General features: G+C 38.2%; 1 protein-coding gene across 2 annotated transcripts in view; it reads left to right on the forward strand.

Moving 5' to 3' along the window:
• M1AP (meiosis 1 associated protein) overlaps positions 1-26,909 on the forward strand; it is a 97,208-nt gene that overhangs the window by 36,102 nt on the left and 34,197 nt on the right. For both annotated transcript variants that reach the window (XM_073242155.1, XM_073242161.1), the window contains one exon: positions 9,160-9,328. In XM_073242155.1, the coding sequence (XP_073098256.1) occupies positions 9,160-9,328 (169 nt within the window). The remainder of the gene's footprint in view (positions 1-9,159; positions 9,329-26,909) is intronic.

Below are 26,909 nucleotides of genomic sequence, written 5' to 3' on the forward strand. Positions count from 1 at the left end.
TCATCACAGAAACTTTCGGTTTTGATCACGCATTATGAACTATAAACAATCAGGTCAAATATGAATATTCGTTTGATTTTTATACTTAATTTATATGTGGATCCCACATTTCTCCCTTTATTATTATTATTATTTTTTTTTAATAAAATGCTGAAGTGGTAGGTAGATGCAAGATAAAGGTAGAAAACAGTTTAGTGTTGTAAGAGAGCAATTGTAGATGATCAGGTGTGTGCCTGTAGACTATGTGTTAATCCAAGCTAGACAAGGGCATTAAAACATCCACGGATGCAGAAGATTTCTCTCAAAGCAGGGGGGGTGAGGTTCTAAGCTTCACCACTGTTGATCCCCAATTTCTCACCTGATGGCCCCCCTGCAACTGTGCCTGTCTTAGGTTGTTCCTCCCTTGAGGAATCTTACCCGTCTCTGGCTAACCAGTCATCTTCTGGGGCCATACAGGGAGATGAAAAGTTGGTAAGTGAGAGAGAGGCCATATTGTTTGAAAAGGTTAGCTTTTTACTTCTTTGCAGATTTGTGCCCTGTGGCTTCTATGCCCAGCACTTGTCTCGAGGTATCTTTACCACCTGAAGGAATTATGATGCTCGGTAAATTCGATATGAGGCACGAATTCTATTTAAGGGTTGTAATTAGGAAGGAAGAAGAAAAGCTATAGAGGTAGCATATGGAAGAAAACATGGGAGGATTGATTATTTCTTTGACATATCTTCTTGTAGAGTAACTTAAGCATGTATAGGTTTTAAACTACTAACTAAATTGCGCACACACATTAACATAATAGGAATACAGTTACCTAACCAAAGCAGATCTATAATTACCAGCCATCTCCAGTGAAGCCAAGAAAACCAGTTAGGCACCCTAGGCAGTTGTGAAAATTTGTCTATGATATGATGGATATTGTCCAACCGTACTTGAACAATCTGAGAGAAATCAGACAAATTAAAACAACCCATTCCTGGGAACTGTTCACATCCCATATGTTCTTTTTACCGTAGATAGTCTGTAGTCGTAAGATTTTGGAGTGCTACAACTTGCACTTCTCCTAATTCTTGGTTGAGTTCCAACAGTATAGATCCAGTCAAATTTGTTGTTTTACTGTATGCACAGGCCATCTTAGATATCTCCTTCTTCATTCCAATGGCAAGTCCAGGAAACAGTGGGATGGATGCAGCTACAACTGCAGCATCACCTGGATCTTTGTGGAGGTTTTTTGATGATCATCTTCTGGTATGAGTCTTCCAGAGAGTGCTGATGTTGGAAGTTCTTCTTCATATTGTATCTTAGTTCATTTTCTGGGTAGCCAAATTAGGCTTTGATCTTCTTTATAAACACAAACAGACCCTTTGCCCACACTTTGATATGCCCTTTATACCATTGTGTAGAACTCATTGGAGGTCACCACACAGGAACTGCTTTTTTTTTTTAAGAGAAAGGAATATTAACAGGAAAGTGTACCTCCATAGCTGATCATCTGACACCCTTTAAGTGATCAAAATTAAGGATATTTAAAGCATGCGTTAATCGTTGATTTACCATTAGTTTTATCCTATCAAGGAGTAATCCCCCTTTTCTTTCTTTCTTTCTTTTTTTTTTTCATCTTTAATCTACACTTACATGAAGCATATTATGTTTACTAGGCTCTCCCCTATACCAGGTCCCCCCTATAAACCAGTTTACAGTCACTGTCCATCAGCATAGCAAAATGTTGTAGAATCACTGCTTGTCTTCTCTGTGTTGTACAGCCCTCCCCTTTCTCCCTCCCCCCCCATGCATGCTAATCACAATACCCCCTTTCTTCTTCCCCACCCTTATCCCATCCTACCCACCCATCCTCCCCAGTCCCTTTCCCTTTGGTACCTGTTAGTCCATTTTTGGGTTCTGTAATTCTGCTGCTGTTTTGTTCCTTCAGTTTTTCCTTTTTCTTATACTCCACAGATGAGTGAAATCATTTGGTATTTCTCTTTCTCCGCTTGGCTTATTTCACTGAGCATAATACCCTCCAGCTCCATCCATGTTGCTGCAAATGGGAGGATTTTCCCTCTTCTTATGGCTGAGTAGTATTCCATTGTGTATATGTACCACATCTTCTTTATCCATTCATCTACCGATGGACATTTAGGTTGCTTCCAATTCTTGGCTATTATAAATAGTTCTGTGATAAACATAGGGGTGCATCTGTCTTTCTCAAACTTGATTGCTGCATTCTTAGGGTAAATTACTAGGAGTGGAATTCCTGGGTCAAATGGTAGGTCTGTTTTGAGCATTTTGATGAACCTCCATACTGCTTTCCACAATGGTTGAACTAATTTACATTGCCACCAGCAGTGTAGGAGGGTTCCCCTTTCTCCACAGCCTCGCCAACATTTGTTGTTGTTTGTCTTTTGGATGGCAGCCATCCTTACTGGTGTGAGGTGATATCATTGTAGTTTTAATTTGCATTTCTCTGATAATTAGCGATGTGGAGCATCTTTTCATGTGTCTGTTGGCCATCTGTATTTCTTTTTTGGAGAACTGTCTGTTCAGTTCCTCTGCCCATTTTTTAATTGGATTATTTGTTTTTTGTTTGTTGAGGCGTGTGAGCTCTTTATATATTTTGGACGTCAAGCCTTTATCGGATCTGTCATTTACAAATATATTCTCCCATACTGTAGGGTTCCTTTTTGTTCTATTGATGGTGTCTTTTGCTGTACAGAAGCTTTTCAGCTTAATATAGTCACTCATGTTTATGTCTAAAAGGTTTTTGCCTATGTTTTTTTCTAAGAGTTTTATGGTTTCATAACTTACCTTCAGGTCTTTGATCCATTTTGAATTTACTTTTGTGTATGGGGTTAGACAATGGTCCAGTTTCATTCTCCTACATGTAGCTGTCCAGTTTTCCCAGCACCATCTGTTGAAGAGACTGTCATTTCGCCATTGTATGTCCATGGCTCCTTTATCAAATATTAATTGACCATATATGTTTGGATTAATTTCTGGAGTCTCTAATCTGTTCCACTGGTCTGTGGCTCTGTTCTTGTGCCAGTACCAAATTGTCTTGATTACTATGGCTTTGTAGTAGAGCTTGAAGGTGGGGAGTGAGATCCCCCCTACTTTATTCTTCTTTTTCAGGATTGCTTTGGCTATTCGGGGTCTTTGGTGTTTCCATATGAATTTTTGAATTATTTGCTCCAGTTCATTGAAGAATATTGCTGGTAATTTGAGAGGGATTGCATCAAATCTGTATATTGCTTTGAGCAGGATGGCCATTTTGACAATATTAATTCTTCCTAGCCATGAGCATGGGATGAGTTTCCATTTATAAGTGTCCCCTTTAATTTCTCTTAAGAGTGACTTGTAGTTTTCAGGGTATAGGTCTTTCACTTCTTTGGTTAGGTTTATTCCTAGGTATTTTATTCTTTTTGATGCAATTGTGAATGGAATTGTTTTCCTGATTTCTCTTTCTATTGATTCATTGTTAGTGTATAGGAAAGCTACAGATTTCTGTGTGTTAATTTTTTATCCTGCAACTTTGTTGTATTCCGATATCAGTTCTAGTAGTTTTGGAGTGGAGTCTTTAGGGTTTTTTATGTACAATATCATATCATCTGCAAATAGTAACAGTTTAACTTCTTCTTTACCAATCTGGATTCCTTGTATTTCTTTGTTTTGTCTGATTGCCATGGCTAGGACCTCTAGTACTATGTTAAATAACAGTGGGGAGAGTGGGCATCCCTGTCTAGTTCCCGATCTCAGAGGAAATGCTTTCAGCTTCTCGCTGTTCAGTATAATGTTGGCTGTGGGTTTATCATATATGGCCTTTATTATGTTGAGGTACTTGCCCTCTATTCCCATTTTGCTGAGAGTTTTTATCATGAATGGATGTTGAATTTTGTCAAATGCTTTTTCAGCATCTATGGAGATGATCGTGTGGTTTTTGTCTTTCTTTTTGTTGATGTGGTGGATCATGTTGACGGATTTTCGAATGTTGTGCCATCCTTGCATCCCTGGGATGAACCTCACTTGGTCATGGTGTATGATCCTTTTGATATACTGTTGAATTCTCTTTGCTAATATTTTATTGAGTATTTTTGCATCTATGTTCATCAGGGCTATTGGTCTGTAATTTTCTTTTTTGGTGGGGTCTTTTCCTGGTTTTGGTATTAGGGTGATGTTGGCTTCATAGAATGAGTTTGGGAGTATTCCCTCCTCTTCTATTTTTTGGAACACTTTAAGGAGAATGGGTATTATGTCTTCTCTGTGTGTCTGATAAAATTCCGAGGTAAATCTGTCCGGCCCCGGGGTTTTGTTCTTGGGTATTTTTTTGATTACCACTTCAATTTATTTGCTCGTAATTGGTTTGTTTAAATTTTGTGTTTCTTCCTTGGTCAGTCTTGGAAAGTTGTATTTTTCTAGGAAGTTGTCCATTTCTTCTTGGTTTTCCAGCTTGTTAGCATATACATTTTCATAGTATTCTCTAATAATTCTTTGTATTTCTGTGGAGTCCGTTATGATTTTTCCTTTCTCTTTTCTGATTCTGTTGATGTGTGTTGATTCTCTTTTTCTCTTAATAAGTCTGGCTGGGGGCTTATCTATTTTGTTTATTTTCTCAAAGAACCAGCTCTTGGTTTCGTTGATTTTTGCTATTGTTTTATTCTTCTCAATTTTGTTTATTTCTTCTCTGATCTTTATTATGTCCCTCCTTCTGCTGACTTTAGGCCTCATTTGTTCTTCTTTTTCCAGTTTCGATAACTGTGATGTTAGACTATTCATTTGAGATTGTTCTTCCTTCTTCAAGTGTGCCTGGATCACGATATACTTTCCTCTTAAGACTGCTTTCACTGCATCCCACAGAAGTTGGGGCTTTGTGTTGTTGTCATTTGTTTCTATATATTCCTTGATCTCTATTTTGATTTGTTCATTGATCCATTGATTATTTAGAAGCATGTTATTAAGCCTCCATGTGTTTGTGAGCCTTTTTGTTTTCTTTGTAGAATTTATTTCTAGTTTTATACCTTTGTGGTCTGAAAGATTGGTTGGTAGAATTTCAACATTTTGAAATTTACTGAGGCTCTTTTTGTGAGCTAGTATGTGGTCTATTCTGGAGAATGTTCCATGTGCACTTGAGAAGAATGTATATCCTGTTGCTTTTGGATGTAGAGTTCTATAGATGTCTATTAGGTCCATCTGTTCTAGTGTGTTGTTTAGTGCCTGTGTGTCCTTACTTATTTTCTGCCCAGTGGATCTATCCTTTGGTGTGAGTGGTGTGTTGAAGTCTCCTAAAATGAATGCATTGCAGTCTATTTCCCTCTTTAGTTCTGTTAGTATTTGTTTCACATATGCTGGTGCTCCTGTGTTGCGTGCATATATATTTAAAATGGTTATATCTTCTTGTCAGACTGAGCCCTTTATCATTATTTAGTATCCTTCTTTATCTCTTGTTACTTTCTTTGTTTTGAAGTCTATTTTGTCTGATATTAGTACTGCAACCCCTGCTTTCTTCTCACTGTTGTTTGCCTGAAATATGTTTTTCCATCCCTTGACTTTTAGTCTGTGCATGTCTTTGGGTTTGAGATGAGTTTCTTGTAAGCAGTATATAGATGGGTCTTGCTTTTTTATCCATTCTATTACTCTGTGTCTTTTGATTGGTACATTAAGTCCATTTACATTTAGGGTGACTATTGAGAGAGATGTACTTATTGCCATTGCAGGCTTTAGATTCGTGGTTACCAAATGTTCAAGGTTAGCCTCTTTAGTATCTTACTGCCTAACTTAGCTCGCTTATTGAGCTGTTATATACACTGTCTGGAGATTCTTTTCTTCTCTCCCTTCTTATTCCTCCTCCTCCATTCTTCATATGTTGTGTGTTTTGTTCTGTGCTCTTTTTAGGAGTGCTCCCATCTAGATCAGTCCCTGTAAGATGCCCTGTAGAGGTGGTTTGTGGGAAGCAAATTCCCTCAGCTTTTGCTTGTCTGGGAATTGTTTAATCCCACCATCATATTTAAATGATAGTCGTGCTGGATACAGTATCCTTGGTTCAAGGCCCTTCTGTTTCATTGCATTAAATATATCATGCCATTCTCTTCTGGCTTGTAGGGTTTCTGTCGAGAAGTCTGATGTTAACCTGATGGGTTTTCCTTTATAGGTGACCTTTTTCTCTCTAGCTGCCTTTAAAACTCTTTCCTTGTCCTTGATTCTTGCCATTTTAATTATTATGTGTCTTGGTGTTGTCCTCCTTGGATCCTTTCTGTTGGGGGTTCTGTGTATTTCCGTGGTCTGTTCAGTTATTTCCTCCCCCAGTTTGGGGAAGTTTTCAGCAATTATTTCTTCAAAGAGACTTTCTATCCCTTTTCCTCTCTCTTCTTCTTCTGGTTCCCCTATAATACGGATATCGTTTCTTTTGGACTGGTCACATAGTTCTCTTAGTATTGTTTAGCTCCTGGAGACCCTTTTATCTCTCTCTATGTCAGCTTCTATACGTTCCTGTTCTCTGGTTTCTATTCCTTCAATGGCCTCTTGCATCTTATCCATTCTACTTATAAATCCTTCCAGGGTTTGTTTCACTTCTGTGATCTCCTTCCTGACATCTGTGATCTCCCTCCGGACTTCATCCCATTGCTCTTGCATTTTTCTCTGCATCTCTGTCAGCATGTTCATGATTTTTATTTTGGATTCTTTTTCAGGAAGACTGGTTAGGTCTGTCTCCTTCTCAGGTGTTGTCTCTGTGATCTTTGTCTGCCTGTAGTTTTGCCTTTTCATGGTGATAGAGATAGTTTGCAGAGCTGGTACAAGTGACAGCTGGAAGAACTTTCCTTCTTGTTGGTTTGTGGCCTTCCTCTCCTGGGAGAATAGCGACCTCTAGTGGCTTGTGCTGGGCAGCTGTGTGCAGACAGGGCTTCTGCTTCCTGCCAGGCTGCTATGGAATTTATCTCCGCTGTTGCTGTGGGTGTGGCCTGGCTCAGGCTGCTGCTCCAAAATGGTGGAGCCCCATTGGAGGGGGAGTGGCCGGGAGGCTATTTATCTCCGTAAGGGGCCTCCGTGCTCCCTGCTCCCCAGGGGATTAGAGTGCCCAGAGATCCCCAGATTCCCTGCCTCTGGACTAAGTGTCCTGCCCTGCCCCTTTAAGACTTCCAAAAAGCACTCTCCAAACCAAAACAACAACAGCAACAACAAAATAAATAAATAAATAAATAAATAAATAATTTTTTTAAAAAAAGAAAAGAAAAACGCATGATTTTCTTTGTCCTCAGGCGCCAGTCTCAGGCACACGCTCACCGGTCTTGCTTCCCTGTTTCCCTAGTATTAGGGTCCCTGTCCCTTTAAGACTTCCAAAAAGCACTCACAAAAAAAAAAAAAAAAAAGGCCACTCCCGTTTCTTTGTTCTGCGGCGTCGGTCTCAGGCACCTGCTCACCGGTCCTGCTGCCCTGTTTCCCTAGTATCCAGGACCCCACGCATGCACTGTGTCTGCTCTGGTCTGGATGCCTGGGGCTGGGTGTTCAGCAGTCCTGGGCTCCCTCTCCCTCCCTGCTGACTCCTCTCCACCCTCCGGGAGCTGGGGGAGGGGCGTTCGGGTCCCGCCGGGCCGGGGCTTGTATCTTACCCCCTTCGGGAGGCGCTGGGTTCTCACAGGTGTGGATGTTGTCTGGATGTTGTCCTGTGCCCTCTGGTCTCTATTTTAGGAAGAGTTGTCTTTGTTATATTTTCATAGATGAATGTGGTTTTGGGAGGAGATTTCTGCTGCTCTACTCACGCCGCCATCTTGGCCTGCAGCCCCTGAAGGTCATTTTTAAGGCTAGATTTTCAGCTCTCTACAGACAGTAGACACGTTCGCTTTTTCCCATAACCTATGCAATTCTTAGTACAGAGCTAGATATATAGGGGAGCTCCAAAAATATGGACTAAAGTGAATTATAAGGAAAAATGTTTTTATTGTGAAATCAAAATAAAATCTGAATATGCCATCTGCCTCTGGATATTTGGAACTTGTAAAGCAATTGTTAAACTGCCTAGATTGGTATCTGTATATATTTTCTCTGGGTACTCTTAAGAATTTCCAATAGTTCTTAATCAAATCTTGGCATCAAATTGAGTAAATTTTCTTGGGATTAGCAAATGGGCAAATGTAAAGATTGCTAAAATTCTGGTGCCAGACTAAGACAATCTTAAAAATATAAGTAATTCATGACTAAAGCATTGATTGCGTGAGAGACTCTGAGTTAAAACACATTCAGTCTCCTATAACCTCAGGCATCAAACAGATGAGTTAAAAAAATAATTGTGCTTACATCTGCATCCCTCTTCATCAATCAAAAATGTCTCGGTAGAAAAGAGAATTGCTGTATTTAAATACTTGCCTTCTAGAGTTTCAAATTCAAAACAAAACTGCTAATAAAAACATACAGTGTATTCATTCAGGTGGAGTAAAATATTCAAATTATACACAATCATCCCAACATTCCTTCAGGTCAGATATATTGATCAAGGTTAGTACATTTTAGAGTTAAGAGAGCAAAAGAAACAGCTCAACTGGACCCAGGTTGAACAATGAGAGAAAGCTGCATGGAAGCATCACTGGGAATTAAGAGTGTGTAGGCTCTCTGGTATTTAGTATTCCACTTAGTGTGAGCGGAATTTAAAGATTCTGTTTCTTTACAGAAGAAAAGCACTGTGAGCAAGTGAGATACCACCAGTGCTTCTAGCAATCCTTAGAAACTAAAACACAGGACTCGCTTCTCACTTTCTGGGGTAGACTCAGCCCATTTAAAAAGGGTCCTGTGATGTGGGGAAGGCAGTACAGCATGGAGAAGACAAGTAATGACTCTATAGCATCTTACTACGCTGATAGACAGTGACTGCAGTGGGGGGTGTGAGGATTTAATAATGTGGGTGAGTGTTGAAACCACAATGTTGTTGTTGTGAAATCTTCATAAGATTGTGTATCAATGATATTTTAATTTTTAAAAAAGGGTCCTGTGATGATCTGTCCCACCAGAATGTGTCAAATGAAATTTGATTTGTAATTTGTAGTTAAATCCTCTTCTTTGCCCTAAAGATAATAGCCACCACCACATACTTACGCTTTGTTTGCCCTCCAGCTCTAACCTGTTATATTCTTCACTCTGTGTATCAAGGAAAATAGACACATGGATTATTGGATTTATTTCCAGATTACTGTTCTGACTTCGCAGCCTGGAAAAAAGGTGGTCAAACAACTGGAGGAAGGATTGAAAGATACAGACCTAGGCAGGGTCAGGAGGCTTCAGGTGGTTGAGATCACAAAGGGAGTCCTAGAATGTATGGACTCAGCCTCCCCTGCGGAAGAGCCCAGCAATGATGGTAAGAATTTAAAGGAAAAAGGAGAAAGAATGTCAAGATTTTCATGAGTAGCCTTTTACAGGTCAGAAAGATTATTTTTCATGGACTTTTTATATTCTTAAAAGCCAACAGATTTCATTGTGATTTAGACAGGTGTTTCCAGGTGTTAAGAGTTGAATTTTTAATCATATTTTTAATTTCAGAAACAGTCTATGTTAATGTAAAACCTGAAGTGTTATAGATGTAAAAAGTAAAATATTCTTTCCTCCTTTCATCACTTTTAAGAGATTGGCAGTTATAGTTCCCAATATTCATATATATATATATTAGTATATGTATATATATATAATATTTTAATGGATCGTGACATACATAATATTCTGTAACCCTCTTTGTGAGTTGGAGAAATATCTATATTAGTATCTATTGAGCTGTCTCATTTTTACTGGCTACATTGTTTTCATACTTTGTGGTTGAACTAAAATTTAGTTATTTAATTGTTCATTAAGGAACAGTTTGGTTTATTACATTTTGTTATTATGACCAATGCTGTATGAACAGACTTATATAGACTTATATGCAGGGCTGGCTCATGGGCTTGTGACTAGTGCACACAGGGCTCTGCCTTCATAAAGGCTCTGTGCTTGGGATTTAATGCTCTTCAGTTGCTGTCTTGAAATTCCTAATAATTCATCTTTGAATATGTTTTATAAGTGAAATCTTTTGGAACCATTGAGCACATGCCAGGGGACAAGAGTCTTGGCTCATATACACCTTGCCTCCTGAGTCTTTCCTACCTCCCCAGAATGGGTTCTCAGCCTCCTCTTCCCAGCCCAGTGTCCCCAAACTGCATGCCCCCAGCCAGCAACGACTGGCACCCAAGTGCCTGCCAATAAATCCTACATAAATCTTCAGTAATTCTTAACTTGCTAGATGAAAAAAACATACAAATTGAGTCATAAAGGAGAAGTTGGAATTAGCCTCACAGAAGAAGAAGAAAAGGGCACTCAAAAAGGAGACCCAGGGGCCTGAGAAAGCAAGATAATCAGCTTTCAGAGAAGTGCTCTGGTCCTCTGTGACTGGAGCCTGTCAGGCAGAGACAGGAGTGAAGCTGTAAAGGCAGGCAAGGGTTAGATCAAGAAAGGCCATAATAAGCCATTCTAAGAAATTTGAATTTCATTCTTAGGCAATGGAAATTTATGAAAAGATCTTAGTCAGGAATTCAGGTAGAGATTCCCAAATTACAGAGTTTAAGGGGTTTTCAACCGGTTTTAATTTATCCAGCACTCAAATTACAGTTCGTCCTCCAGCAGGCCTTCTCAGCTCTACTGGCCTTCTCCAAGATTGTGCACATGGGGAGGAGCACATTGTTCTGATATCATTGATCTCTTCCAGGTCACATGAGGATAACCTCACTTTTCCCCTCACCCACCGAATAGGTCAAGAAGTTGGTAACTAAGGGTATGTTTCCCATCAAATTCTGACACATTGGATCCTGCCAGCATTAGGAGGTCACTAACATCCTCTGGTGGGGGAGGGTGGGTAAGCAGCCTTAGCTGTGCAGTTTATGAGCTCTCACCTTCTTGACACTCTGCTTTCTTCAAGCCAGTCTCCTCAATGACTGTCTTCTTTCTATCCCCATCCTTCCACTCATAGTTGTCTTTTCCTCTGAGTTCCCTCTTCTTTCCTCTGAATTCTTTCTCCTTTCCTCTTCTAGCCAAATCCTCCCCGTTCTTTAAGGTCTAATTCACATTTGTGGTTACTATGATGATTTTCCTCTCAGAACAACTGCATCACTTGTGCTCTACATCACACAGTTTAGTGTTTAATTATATTATATACCTTGTAAAATTGTTCATCATTACTTTATTGTATGATAATTTTTTCTTATCACCTAAATTGTAAACTACCTGATATCTTTGCTCTCTACATTGAACTGTAAATGCCTTGGTATTAAGAATTTGTCTTATTCATGTTTGTGTCTCAGGTAGAGCATATCCTAGATTATCAGTAGATATTTGTTGAATGAATTGATGACAATGATACCTATAGATACCTGGGGAGGCCCAGCATCCCCATTCTCTAGTAACATCTCTACCTTCCTGTTCACAGAGTGGGCCACGGCCCAGGTGAGGCAGTCATAGTTCACCAGACCTCCACTCACAGTCCTTCCCAGTGGGTCTCAAACTGAACCTCTGAGAGAAAAATTCTTTTTCTTTCTCTTTGGCAATGGATATGTCAGGCATGGACAATGTCCTTTTCTCCTTTCAGTGATATACCCAGAGAGACTGTATCTCTAATGATACAAAGCACAGAATACCCTGAGGCTGCCTGATGTCTCTATTTAGGATAGTTAGTGGCTAGAGCTGTATAAAGGAGCTGTTAAATACAGGAAAGCAGCTTTCTACTTTGAGTCTCTGCTGATGAGTCTTCCAGTAACTTCCTGTTGGCTTATAAATAATACATCAGCCCATCAATTGCTTTTAATTCTTTTCTGTGTGTAAGTGTATGTATAGTTCATGGCTTGTAATTTTACCTGTTTGCCTGTACTTTCCCCATAATTAATTTTTTTATTCCAGTAATGTTTTGTTTCATCTTGGTGTCCTCATCAAGAGATTAGCAACAGCAACTTTCTCAGTCTCAGAAAGATGAGTACTCTAGAATTAGGTTGCCTGAATCTAAATCCCAGTTCTGTCACTTACTAGCTTTGCAACTTTGGGCAAGGTACTTAGCCTGTCTGTGCTGTAATTACTAATTCTTGCCCCATGTGGTAGTTGTGAGGATTAAATGAGATCACGTATGTTAATTGCTTAGTACCTAATAAATGCTCAGGAGAAGTTAGCTATTCTTATTAATATTTTTGAAAACTTTTTTATGTGGATGGTGTAGTATTCCTGAGATGTTTTTTTAATAATTTTTTATTAAGGTATTGATATACCCTCTTATGAAGTTTTCACATGAAAAAACAATGTGGTTACTAAATTTACCCATATTATCAAGTCCCCACCCATAGGCCATTGCAGTCACTGTCCATCAGTGTAATAAGATGCCACAGATTCACTATTTGCCTTCTCTGTGCTACACTGTTTTCTCTGTGACCCCTCACACCATGTGTACTAATCATAATACCCTTCAATCCCCTTCTCCCTCCCTCCCCACCCGTCCTCCTACACCCCTCCCCTTTGGTAACTGCTAGTCCTTTCTTGGAGTCTGTGAGTCTGCTGCTGTTTTGTTCCTTTAGTTTTGCTTCATTGTTATACTCCACAAATGAGGGAAATCATTTGGCACTTTCTTTCTCCTCCTGGCTTATTTCAACTGAGCATAATATCCTCCAGCTCCATCCATGTTGTTGCAAATGGTAGGATTTGTTTCTTTCTTATGACTGAATAGTATTCCATTGTGTATATGTACCACCTGTTCTTTATCCATTCATCTACTGACAGACACTTAGGTTGCTTCCGTATCTTGACTATTCTAAGTAGTGCTGCAATAAACATAGGGGCGCATATGTCTTTTTGAATCTGAGAAATTGCTTTCTTTGGGTAAATTCCTAGGAGTGGGATTCCAGGGTCAAATTGTATTTCTATTTTTAGTTTTTTGAGGAACCTCCATATTGTTTTCCACAATGGTTAAACTAGTTTATATTCCCACCAGCAGTGTAGGAGGGTTCCCCTTTCTCCACATCCCCACCTGCATTTGTTGTTCTTAGTCTTTTCGATGCTGGCCATCCTAACTGGTGTGAGGTGATATCTCGTTGTGGTTTAATTTGCAATTCCCTGATGATCAGTGATGTGGAGCATCTTTTCATGTACGTGCTGGCCATCTGAATTTCTTCTTTGTAGAAGTGTCTGTTCATATCCTACCCCCATTTTTAAATCAGGTTACTTGCTTTTTGGGTGTTGAGGCATCTGAGTTCTTTATATATTTTGGATGTTAACCCTTTTTCAGATATGTGATTTACAAATATATTCTCCCATACTGTAGGATGCCTTTTTGTTCTGTTGATGGTGTCCTTTGCCATACAGAAGCTTTTTAGTTTGATGTAGTCCCATGTGTTCATTTTTGCTTTTGTTTCCCTTGCTCGAGGAGATGCATTCAGGAAGAAGTTCCTCATGTTTATATTCAGGATATTTTTGCCTATGTTGTCTTCTAAGAGTTTTATGTTTTCATGACTTACATTCAAGTCTTCGATCCATTTCGAGTTTACTTTTGTTTATGGGGTTAAACAATAATCCGGTTTCATTCTCTTGCATGTAGCTGTCCAGTTTTGCCAACACCAGTTGTAGAAGAGGCTGTCATTCCCCCATTGTATGTCCATGACTCCTTTATTGTATATTAACTGACCATATATGGTTGGGTTTATATCTGGGCTCTCTAGTCTGTTCCATTGGTCTATTGTTCTGTTCTTGTGCCATTACCAAATTGTCTTGATTACTGTGGCTTTGTAGTAAAGCTTGAAGTTGGGGAGCATGATACCCCCAAGCTTTATTCTTCCTTCTCAGGATTGCTTTGGCTATTTGGGGTCTTTTGTGGTTCAATATGAATTTTAGAACTATTTGCTCTAGTTCATTGAAGAATGTTTTTGCTATTTTGATAGAAATTGCATTGAATCTATAGATTGCTTTAGGCAGGATGGTCATTTTGACAATATTAATTCTTCCTATCCATGAGCATGGGATGTGTTTCCATTTATTGGTCATCTTCTTTAATTTCTCTCATGAGTGTCTTGTAGTTTTCAAAGTGTAGGTCTTTCACTTCCCTGGTTATGTTTATTCCTAGGTATTTTATTCTTTTTGATGCAGTTGTGAATGGAATTGTTTTTCTGATTTCTCCCTCTGCTAGTTTATTGTTAGTGTAGAGGAATGCAACAGATGTCTGTGTATTAATTTTGTATCCTGCAACTTTGCTGAATTCAGATATTAGATCTAGTAGTTTGGGACTGGATTCTTTAGGTTTTTTATGTACAATATCATGTCATCTGCAAACAGTGGCAGTTTAACTTCTTCCTTACCAATCTGGATGCCCTTTTTTCTTTGTGTTGTCTTATTGCTGTGGGGAGGACCTCCAGAACTATGTTGAATAAAAGAGAGTGAGTGGGCATCCTTGTGTTGTTCCTGATTTTAAAGGAAAGACTTTCAGCTTCTCGCTGTTACGTATGATGTTGGCTGTGGGTTTGTCATATATGGCCTTTAATATGTTGAGGTACTTGCCCTCTCTCTATACCCATTTTGTTGAGAATTTTTATCATGAATGGATGTTGAATTTTGTCAGATGCTTTTTCAGCATCTATGGAGATGATCACGTGGTTTTTGTCCTTCTTTTTCTTGATGTGGTGGATGATGTTGATGGATTTTCTAATATTGTATGATCCTTGCATCCCTAGAATAAATCCTACTTGATCATGGTGGATGATATTTTTATATATTTTTGAATTCAGTTCTAATATTTTGTTGAGTATTTTTGCATCTATGTTCATCAGGGATATTGGTCTGTAATTTCTTTTTTTGTGGTGTCTTTGCCTAGTTTTGGTATTAGAGTGATGCTGGCCTCATAGAAAGAGTTTGGAAATATTCCCTCCTCTTCTACTTTTTAGAAAACTTTAAGGTGGATGGGTATTAGGTCTTCACTAAATGTTTGATAAAATTCAGGTGAAGCCATCTCGTCCACGGGTTTTGTTCTTAGGTAGTTTTTTGATTACCAATTCAATTTTGTTGCTGGTAATTGGTCTGTTCAGATTTTCTGTTTCTTTCTGGGTCAGCCTTGGAAGGTTATATTTTTCTAAAAAGTTGTCCATTTCTTCTAGGTTACCTAATTTGTTAGCATATAATTTTTCATAGTATTCTCTTAATAATTATTTGTATTTCTGTGGTGTCCATGGTGATTTTTCCTTTCTCATTTCTGATTCTGTTTATGTATGTAGATTCTCTTTTTTTCTTGGTAAGTCTGACTAGGGGTTTATCTATTTTGTTTATTTTCTCAAAGAACCAGCTCTTGCTTTCATTGATTATTGTTTTTTTCTTCTCAATTTTATTTATTTCTACTCTGATCTTTATTATGTCCTTCCTTCTACTGACTTTGGGCCTCATTTGTTCTTCTTTTTCTAGTTTCATTAATTGTGAGTTTAGACTGCTCATATGGGACTGTTCTTCTTTCCTGGGGTAGGCCTGTATTGCAATATACTTTCCTCCTAGCACAGCCTTCACTACATCCCACAGATTTTGTGGTGTTGAATTATTGTTGTCATTTGTCTCCATATATGCTTGATTTCTTTTTATTTGGTCATTGATCCATTGGTTATTTAGGAGCCTGTTGTGAAGCCTCCATGTGTTTGTGGGATTTTTCATTTTCTTTGCGTAAGTTATTTCTAGTTTCATACCTTTGTGGTCTGAGAAACTGGTTGGTACAATTTCAATCTTTTTGAATTTACCAAGGCTCTTTTTGTGACCTAGTATATGATCCATTCTTGAAAATGTTCCATGTGCACTTGAGAAGAATGTGTATTCTGCTGCTTTGGGGTGTAGAGTTCTATAAATGTATGTTAGGTCCATCTGTTCTAATATGTGGTTCAGTGCCTCTGTCTCTTTACTTATTTTCTGTCTGGTTGATCTGTCCTTTGGAGTGAGTGGAGTGTTGAAGTCTCCTAGAATGAATGCATTGCATTCTATTTCCCCTTTTAATTCTGTGAGTATTTGTTTCACATATGTAGGTGCTCCTGTGTTGGGTGCATAGATATTTATAATGGTTATATCTTCTTGTTAGATTGACTCCTTTATCATTATGTAATGTTCTTCTTTGTCTCTTGTAATTTTCTTTGTTTTGAAATCTATTTTGTCTGATACAAGTACTGCAACTCCTGTTTTTTTCTCCCTATTAGTTGCACGAAATTTCTTTTCCATCCCTTCACTTTTAGTCTGTGTATGTCTCTGGGTTTAAAGTGAGTGTCTTGTAGGCAGCATATAGATGGGTCTTGTTTTTTTATCCATTCAGTGACTCTGTGTCTTTTGATTGGTGCATTCAGACCATTTACATTTAGGGTGATTATCAATAGGTGTGTACTTATTGCCATTGCAGGCTTTAGATTTGTGGTTACCAGAGGTTCAATGTTAACTTCCTTATGATCTAAGAGTTTAACTTAACTTACTTAGATTGCTATTACCAACACAATCTAAAGGTTCTTTTTTTCTCCTCCTCCATTCTTTATATATTAGACATCATATTCTGTACTCTTTATCTACGCTTTGATTGACTTTGGGGGTAGTTGATTTAATTTTGTGTTTGCTTAGTAACTAACTGTTCTACTTTCTTTACTGTGGTTTTATTACCTCTGGTGACCACTATTAAACCTTAGAAACACTTCAATCTATAGCAGTCCCTCCAAAATACACTGTAGAGATGTTTTGTGGGAGGCAAATTCTCTCAGCTTTTGCTTATCTGGAAATTGTTTAATCCCTCCTTCAAATTTAAACAATAATCTTTCTGGATAAAGTATTCTTGGTTCGAGGCCCTTCTGCTTCATTGCATTAAATATATCATGCCACTCCCTTCTGGCATGTAAAGTTTCTGCTGGGAAGTCTGATGATAGCCTGATGGGCTTTCCTTTGTATGTGATTGTATTTCTCTCTCTGGCTGCTTTTAATAGTCTGTCCTTATCCTTGATCTTTGCCATTTTAATTATTATATATGTTGGTGTTGTCTTCCTTGAGTCCTTTGTGTTGGGAGATCTGTGTACCTCCATGGCCTGAGAAACTATCTCCTTCCCTAGAGTGGGGAATTTTTCAGCAATTACCTCCTCAAAGACACTTTCTATCCCTTTTTCTCTCTCTCTTCCTCTTCTGGTACCCCATAATACGAATATTGTTCCATTTGGATTGGTCACTCTTGAGATTTGTTTTTAATGGCCAAGTCCCAAGTGGATATGAGTTACCTTAGGATAAGATTGTGTCTTATCCTTGTATCACTGGCATGTATCTTATTTAATCCTCAAGTATCTAGAGGAAGAAACTAAGGCATAGTTTCTCATCCAAATTAATTTTCCCAACGTTTCTCAGTTGAGATAGAACAGTATGTCTCCAAAACTCCAAGCAGTCTGGCTCCAAAACTCACATGCTTAACCATTCTCTATACTGCCTCAGTTAAAAAAGAGCAATAGAGAGATAATCAAAACTCAAATGTTGTTCTTTGGGAAAACAGCTAAAATAGAGAATTCTCTGGTGAAACCAATGAAGAGAAAAAAGGAAGAAGATACAAGAAACTATGTTAGGACTGGGGAAAAAAAAGTAACTCCAGATAGAACTATGAATTCAAACATTTAGACAAAAATGAACACATTCCTAAAAATATACCAAATTTTACTCACAAATAAAAAATCATAATGGGTCCCATAATGTACCAATCCTAGATGGTTTTCTGGTCAAATTCTATCAAACTTTTGAGGGATGGATTACTCCAGTCTTATGCAAACTCTCTCAGAAGTAAAAGAAAGAAAGAGAAAACACCAAGTCACAGTAGAAAACCAGACAAGAACAATGTAAGAGAAGAAAATTGCAGGCCAGTCCACTCATGAATATAGGTAAAACAACATAATCTTAAATAATCTAGTCATATATAAAAAGAATGCATACTGAACAAGTTGGATTTATCTTATGAATGCAAGCTGATTTAGCATTACAAATGTGTACATATAATTTGCCACATCAACAGATTAAAAGGTAAAAATCATTTTGTCTTAATAGATACAGAAAAAGGTGATAAAATTAATATCTGTCCATTATTTAAGAGAAAAGTCTCAGTAAACTTGGAATAGAAAATAACTTCTTTAACTTGGTAAAGTGCATCTACTAAAAACCTATGATAAATCTAATTCTTACTGGTGTAATGTTTGAAATATTGCTTCAAAAATCAGGAGTAAGACATGAATGCCACATGTCTTTTATTCAACACTTTGATTCCACATGGTTGTCCTAGTTCAGTAAGATAGTAAGGAGTATGAATATTGGAAAGAAAGAAAGTGATCATTATTTGAAACATATTCAATTGGTTACATAGTAACCAAAAGACTCTATAGAAAAATTATTACAATTAGTAAGATTTTAACAAGGTGTCTGGATATAAGATCAATATACAAAAACCAAGATGGCGGCATGAGTAGAGCAGCAGAAATCTCCTCCCAAAACCATGTATAGTTTTGAAAATACAACAAATACAACTATTCCTAAAAGAGAGACCAGAAGACACAGAACAACAGCCAGACCACATCTACACCTGCGAGAACCCAGCACCTCGCGAAGTGGGTAAGATACAAGCCGCGACCCAGCGTGACCCGAGCACCCCTCACCCCAGCTCCCGGCGAGAGGAGAGGAGTCAGAGTGAGGAAGGAGAGGGAGCCCAGAACTGCTGAACACCCAGCCCTAGCCATCCGCACCGGAGTGCAGACAATGCAGTGTGTGGTGTGCTGGATACTAGGGAAACAGGACAGTAAGACCTGTGAGCGGGTCCCCACAGCCAGGGCCCCTGGAACAAAAGAAAAGTGTGAGTGCCCTTTGAAAATCTTAAAGGGACAGGGGCCTCACAGCTGAACATAAGCGCACCGGCGCAATCAGCCCAGTAGCTGGGAATCCCGGGGAACTCCGGGCACCCCAAACCCTTGGGCAGAGGTGCAGCTTGGAGGCCCCTCATGGTAATAACCAGCCTCCCACCCAGTACCCCTCTGGCGCAACTCCACCATAGCGGCAGCGGCCACACCCACAGCAGCAGGGCAGAACTTCTTCTAGAGTGGCCAGGTAAGAATCAGAGATCCCTTCTGCACACAGCTGCCCAGTACAGGCCACTAGGGATTGCTGTTCTCCCAGGAGAGGAAGCCCACAAATATCAAGAAGGGACATTCTCCCAGCCGACATACGTACCAGCTCCCCATAACTACCTCTATCACCATGAAAAGGCAGAAGAATTTGATCCAGACCAAGATCACAGAGTCAACCCCTAGGAAGGAGATAGACCTAACCAATCTCCCTGAAAAAGAATTCAAAATAAAGGTCATAACCATGCTGATGGATCTTCAGAGAAATATGCAAGAGCTAAGGGATGAAGTCTGGAAGGAGATTACAGAAATGAAACAATCTCTGGGAGGACTTAAGAGCAGACTGGATGAGGTGCAAGAGGCAGTTAATGCAATAGAAATCAGAGAACAGGAACACAGAGAAGCTGACACAGAGAGAGATAAAAGGATTTCCAGGAATGAAAGAATATTAAGAGAACTGTGTGACCAATCCAAACGGAACAATATTCGCATTATAGGGATACCAGAAGAAGAAGAGAGAGAAAAAGTGATAAAAAGTGTCTTTGAAAAATAATTGCTGAAAACTTCCCCAAACTGAGGGAGGAAATAGTTGCTCAGACCACAGAAGCACACAGAACTCCCAACAGAAGGGACCCAAAGAGGACAACACCAAGACACATAATAATTAAAATGGCAAAGATCAAGGACAAGGACAGAGTATTAAAGGCAGCTAGAGAGAGGAAAAAGGTCACCTACAAAGGAAAACCCATCAGGCTATCATCAGACTTCTCAACAGAAACCTTACAGGCCAGAAGAGAATGGCATGATATATTTAATGCAATGAAACAGAAGGGCCTTGAACCAAGAATACTGTATCCAGCACGATTATCATTTAAATATGAAGGAGCGATTAAACAATTCCCAGACAAGCAAAAGTTGAGGGAATTTTCCTCCCACAAACCACCTCTGCAGGGTATGTTAGAGGGACTGCTCTAGATGGGAGCACTCCTAAGGCTAAATAGATGTCACCAGAGAAAATAAAATCACAGCAAAGAAAGCAGACTAACCAAATACTAACTAAAGACAAGATGAAATCAACTAGCCACAAAAACAGTTAAAGGAAACACAAAAGAGCACAGAATAAAACACCCAACATATGAAGAATGGAGGAGGAGGAATAAGAAGGGAGAGAAATAAAGAATCACCAGACAGTGTTTATAATAGCTCAATAAGCGAATTAAGTTAGACAGTAAGATACTAAAGAAGCTAACCTTGAACCTTTGGTAACCACGAATCTAAAGCCTGCAATGGCAATAAGTATATATCTTTCAATAATCACCCTAAATGTAAATGGACTAAATGTACCAATCAAAAGACACAGAGTAATAAAATGGATAAAAAAGCAAGACCCATCTGTATGCTGCTTACAAGAGACTCACCTCAAACCCAAAGACATGCACAGACTAAAAGTCAAGGGATGGAAAAAGATATTTCCTGCAAACAACAGTGAGAAAAAAGCAGGTGTTGCAGTACTAGTATCAGACAAAATAGACTTCAAAATAAAGAAAATAACAAGAGATAAAGAAGGACATTACATAGTGATAAAGGGCTCAGTCCAACAAGAGGATATAACCATTGTAAATATATATGCACCCAACACAGGAGCACCAGCATATGTGAAACAAATACTAACAGAACTAAAGAGGGAAATAGACTGCAATGCATTCATTTTAGGAGACTTCAACATGCCACTCACTCCAAAGGATAGATCCACCAGACAGAAAATAAGTAAGGACACAGAGGCACTGAACAACACACTAGAACAGATGGACCTAACAGACACCTATAGAACTCTACCTCCAAAAGCAACGGGATACACATTCTTCTCAAGGGCACATGGAACCTTCTCCAGAATAGACCACATACTAGGCCACAAAAAGAGCCTCAGTAAATTCAAAAAGATTGAAATTCTACCAACCAACTTCTCAGACCACAGAGGTATAAAACTAGAACTAAATTGTACAAAGAAAGCAAAAAGGCCCACAAACACATAGAGGCTTAACAACATGCTCCTAAATAATCAATGGATCAATGACCAAATTAAAATAGAGATCAAGCAATATATGGAAACAAATAACAACAACAATACAAAGCCCCAACTTCAGTGGGACGCAGCGAAAGCAGTCTTAAAAAGAAAGTATATAGCAATCCAGGCATACTTAAAGAAGGAAGAACAATCCCAAATGAATAGTCTCATGTCACAATTATCGAAATTGGAAAAAGAAGAACAAATTAGACCTAAAGTCAGCAGAAGGAAGGACATAATAAAGATCAGAGAAGAAATAAATAAAATTGAGAACAATAAAATAATTGGAAAAAATCAATGAAACCAAGAGCTGGTTCTTTGAAAAAATAAACAAAATAGATAAGCCCCCAGCCAGACTTATTAAGAGAAAAAGAGAATCAACACACATCAACAAATCAGAAACGAGAAAGGAAAAGTCATAACAGACCCCACAGAAATACAAAGAATTATTAGAGAATACTATGAAAATGTATATGCTAACAAGCTGGAAAACCTAGAAGAAATGGACAACTTCCTAGAAAAATACAACCTTCCAAGACTGACCAAGGAAGAAACACAAAATTTAAACAAACCAATTACAAGCAAAGAAATTGAAGTGGTAATCAAAAAACTACCCAAGAACAAAACCGCGGGGCCAGACGGATTTACCTCGGAATTTTATCAGACACACAGAGAAGACATAATACCTATTCTCCTTAAAGTGTTCCAAAAAATAGAAGAGGAGGAAATACTCCCAAACTCATTCTATGAAGCCAACATCACCCTAATACCAAAACCAGGCAAAGACCCCACTGAAAAATAAAATTACAGACCAATAGCCCTGATGAACATAGATGCAAAAATACTCAACAAAATATTAGCAAACTGAATTCAAAAATACATCAAAAGGATCATACACCATGACCAAGTGGGATTCATCCCAGGGTTGCAAGGATGGTACAACATTCGAAAATCCGTCAACATGATCCACCACATCAACAAAAAGAAGGACAAAAATTACATGATCATCTCCATAGATGCTGAAAAAGCATTCGACAAAATTTAACATCCATTTATGATAAAAACTCTCAAGAAAATGGGTATAGAGGGCAAGTACCTCAACATAATAAAGGCCACATATGATAAACCCACAGCCAACATCATACTGAATACCGAGAAACTGAAAGCTTTTCCTCTGAGATCTGGAACAAGACAGGGATGCCCACTCTCCGCACTGTTATTTAACATAGTACTGGAGGTCCTAGCCACGACAATTAGACAAAACAAAAAAATACAAGAAATCCAGATTGGTAAAGAAGTTTAACTGTCACTATTTGCAGATGACATGATATTGTACATAAAAAACCCTAAAAACTCTACTCCAAAACTACTAGAACTGATATCGGAATACAACAAAGTTGCAGGATAAAAAATTAACACACAGAAATCTGTGGCTTTCCTATACACTAACAATGAACTAATAGAGAAATCAGAAAAACAATTCCATTCACAATTGCATCAAAAAGAATAAAATACCTAGGAATAAACCTAACCAAGGAAGTGAAAGACCTGTACCCTGAAAACTATAAGACACTCTTACAAGAAATTAAAGGGGACACTAACAAATGGAAACTCATCCCATGCTCTTGACTAGGAAGAATTAATATAGTCAAAATGGCCATCCTGCCCAAAGCAATATACAGATTTGGTGCAATCCCTATCAAATTACCAACAGCATTCTTCAACGAACTGGAACAAATAGTTCAAAAATTCATATGGAAACACCAAAGACCCCGAAGAGCCAAAGCAATCCTGAGAAGGAAGAATAAAGTGGGGGTGGATCTCACTCCCCAACTTCAAGCTCTACTACAAAGCCACAGTAATTAAGACAATTTGGTACTGGCACAAGAACAGAGCCACAGACCAGTGGAACAGAATAGAGACTCCAGACATTAACCTAAACATATGGTCAATTAATATATGATAAAAGAGCCATGGACATACAATGGGGAAATGACAGTCTCTTCAACAGATGGTGCTGGCAAAATTGGACAGCTATATGTAAGAGAATGAACTGGATCACTGTCTAACCCCATACACAAAAGTAAATTTGAAATGGGTCAAAGACCTGCATGTAAGTCATGAAACCATAAATCTCTTAGAAAAAAACATAGGCAAAAATCTCTTGGACATAAACATGAGCGACTTCTTCATGAATATATCTCCCTGGGCAAGGGAAACAAAAGCAAAAATGAACAAGTGGCACTACATCAAGCTGAAAAGCTTCTGTACAGCAAAGGACACCATCAATGGAACAAAAAGGTACCCTACAGTATGGGAGAATATATTCCTAAATGACAGATCCGATAAAGGCTTGACATCCAAAATATATTAAGAGCTCATGCACCTCAACAAACAAAAAGCAAATAATCCAATTAAAAAATGGGCAGAGGAGCTGAACACAGTTCTTCAAAGAAGAAATTCAAGTGGCCAACAGACACATGAAAAGATGCTCCACATCTCTAGTTATCAGAAAAATGCAAATTAAAACCACAATGAGATATCACCTCACATCAGTAAGGCTGGCCCACATCCAAAAGACAAACAAAAACAAATGTTGGCAAGGTTGTGTAGAAAGGGGAACCCTCCTACACTGCTGGTGGGAATGTTAATTAGTTCAACCATTGTGGAAAGCAGTATGGAGGTTCCTCAAAAAGCTCAAAATAGAAATACCATTTGACCCAGGAATTCCACTTTTAGGAATTTACCCTAAGAATGCAGCAGCCCAGTTTGAAAAAGACAGATGCACCCCTATGTTTATTGCAGCACTATTTACAATAGCCAAGAAATGGAAGCAACCTAAGTGTCCATCAGTAGATGAATGGATAAAGAACAGGTGGTACATATACACAATGGAATATTATTCAGCCATAAGAAGAAAACAAATCCTACCATTTGCAACAACATGGATGGAGTTAGAGGGTATTATGCTCAGTGAAATAAGCCAGGCGAAGAAAGACAGATACCAAAGATTTCACTCCTATGTGGAATATAAGAACAAAGGAAAACTGAAGGAACAAAACAGCAGCAGAATCACAGAACCCAAGAATGGACTAACAGTTACCAAAGGGAAAGGGACTGGGGAGAATGGGAGGGAAGGGAGGGATAAGGGTGGGGAAAAAGAAAGGGGGTATTACGATTAGCATGTATAATGTGGGGGGGGGCATGGGGAGGGCTGTGCAACACAGAGAAGACAAGTAGTGATTTTAAAACATCTTACTATGCTGATGGACAGTTACTGTAATGGGGTTTGTTGGGAGGACTTGGTGAAGGGGGGACCCTAGTAAACATAATGTTCTTCATGTAATTGTAAATTAATGACAATACAATTTAAAAAATTAATAGTGTTTCTATAATTAGAAAAAAACTATTAGAAATTTTAATTTTTAAAGAAATACTTTTATAATAATAAACAGGTAAGCATTTAGAAATAAATCTTAATAAAAGATGCATAGAATGTTTATTGAAAAACATTTAAAACTTTATTCATACACCTTAAAGAAGATATAATTAAATGGAGCATTTTAATGGATAGAAACATTTAATATCATGAGGATTCAGTTCTCCCAAATTGATAGTCAGTGCAGTTCTAATCAAAATCCTATGAGTTTTTGATAAATTTAACAAGTGATCCCAATATATGTATATTAGAGGCTGTCATATATTAAGGCTAAAGTTTTACCTTTCCAGATTTTAAGATGACTAAGGCTCTTCTAATTAAGGCAGTGTTGTATTAACACAGGAACAGTTAAATAGTCCAGTCTAGAACAGATTAGAGAGCCCAGAAACAGACAGCCACATTATATGAAAACTTGATTTGTGGCTGAGCTGACATGGCAGAGCAGTGTGGAAAAGATGGATCTTGTCATTACATCATACTGGGACTGTGAGTATTTCATATAGGGAAAAAAATTTATCCTTACTGCAGAGTATTTATAATAATCTATTTTAGATGGATTAATGATAAATATGAACTGTAAAACTTTGATAAGAAAATACATAAAGTTTTAATGAACAGAGGTAGGCAGGAGCAGAAAGGATTTCCTAAATGAGACACAAAGTTTGCCAACCATAAAATAAAAAATTATGTATGACTAATTCAAAATTAAGAATTTCTGTTTATCAAAAGACATCATGAATAAAATAAGACAAATCATACTATATTTCCAAATCATATAACCAATAAAGAGTTGGTATCCAGAATAAAGAATTTTTTTAAAAGCAAAAGATCTGCACAGGCATTTCACAGAAGAGGAAATCTTAGTGACAAGTAAACATAAGGAAATTTCTCACCCTCATTAGTAATAAGGGAGATTAAGATTAAAACAATGCCCACCAGTTTGCAAAAAATTAAGAAGTCTTACTATAGTTTTGACAATAGCAGAACAATGGAAACATATCTATACACTAATAGAAAGAGTGTAAATTGGTACACACAACTTGTCATTTTGTTGTAAAATAACATCACAATAACCCTGTAATCCAGCAATTCCACTCCTAGGAGAATGTCTCCAGAAAAGCTTTTACAAGCATGCCCTGGATGACATGTACAAGAACGTGAATATTGACATTATTCAACAAGCCTAAGATTAGAAACCATTCAAACATCCATTGAATGAGGCATGAATAAATATTACAAGGTACATTCACAGAGGAGAATACCACACAGGTATGGAAATGAATGAACCATAGCTACACACAACAATGTGTATAAATCCTCTCAATACTGAGAAAAAAGCAGATCACCAAAGATATATACAATTTGATACCTCTGTAAAGCTCAAGTAAAATTAAAATAATAAAGTGGGGTTTGGGAGGGGGTGTTTTTTTAAATTAAGGTATCATTGATATACACTCTTATGAAGATTTCACATGAAAAACAATGTGGTTACTACATTCACCCATATTATCAAGTCCCCCCAATACCCCATTGAAGTCACTGTCCATCAGTGCAGTAAGATGCCACAGTCACTAGCTGTCTTCTCTGTGCTACACTGTCTTCCCCATGACCCCCACACACACTGTGTGTACTAATCATAATACTCCTCAATCCCTTTCTCCCTCCCTCCCCTCTCATCCTCTCACACCCCTCCCCTTTGGTAACCACTAGTCCATTCTTGGGTTCTGTGATTCTGCTGCTGTTTTGTTCCTTCAGTTTTTCTTTGTTCTTATATTTCACATATGAGAGAAATCTTTGGTATCTGTCTTTCTCCGTCTGGCTTATTTCACTGAGCATAATACCCTCTAACTCCATCCATGTTGTTGCAAATGGTAGGATTTGTTTCTTTCTTATGGCTGAATAGTACTCCATTGTGTATATGTACCACCTGTTCTTTATCCATTCATCTACTGATGGACACTTAGGTTGCTTCCATTTCTTGGCTATTGTAAATAGTGTAGCAATATAGGGGTGCATATGTCTTTTTGAATCTGAGAAGTTGTTTTCTTTGGATAAATTCCTAGGAGTGGAATTTCTGGGTCAAATGGTATTTCTATTCTTAGTTTTTTGAGGAACCTCCATATTGCTTTCCACAATGATTGAACTAATTTACATTCCCACCAGCAGTGTAGGAGGGTTCCCCTTTCTCCGCATCCTCACCAGCATTTGTTGTTCCTAGTCTTTTCGATGCTGGTCATCATAACTGGTGTGAGGTGATATCTCATTGTGGTTTTAATTTGCATTTCCCTGATAATTAGTGATG

This window comes from Manis javanica, chromosome 1 (assembly GCF_040802235.1).
Source record: "Manis javanica isolate MJ-LG chromosome 1, MJ_LKY, whole genome shotgun sequence".
Classification (NCBI taxonomy): Eukaryota; Metazoa; Chordata; class Mammalia; order Pholidota; family Manidae; genus Manis; species Manis javanica.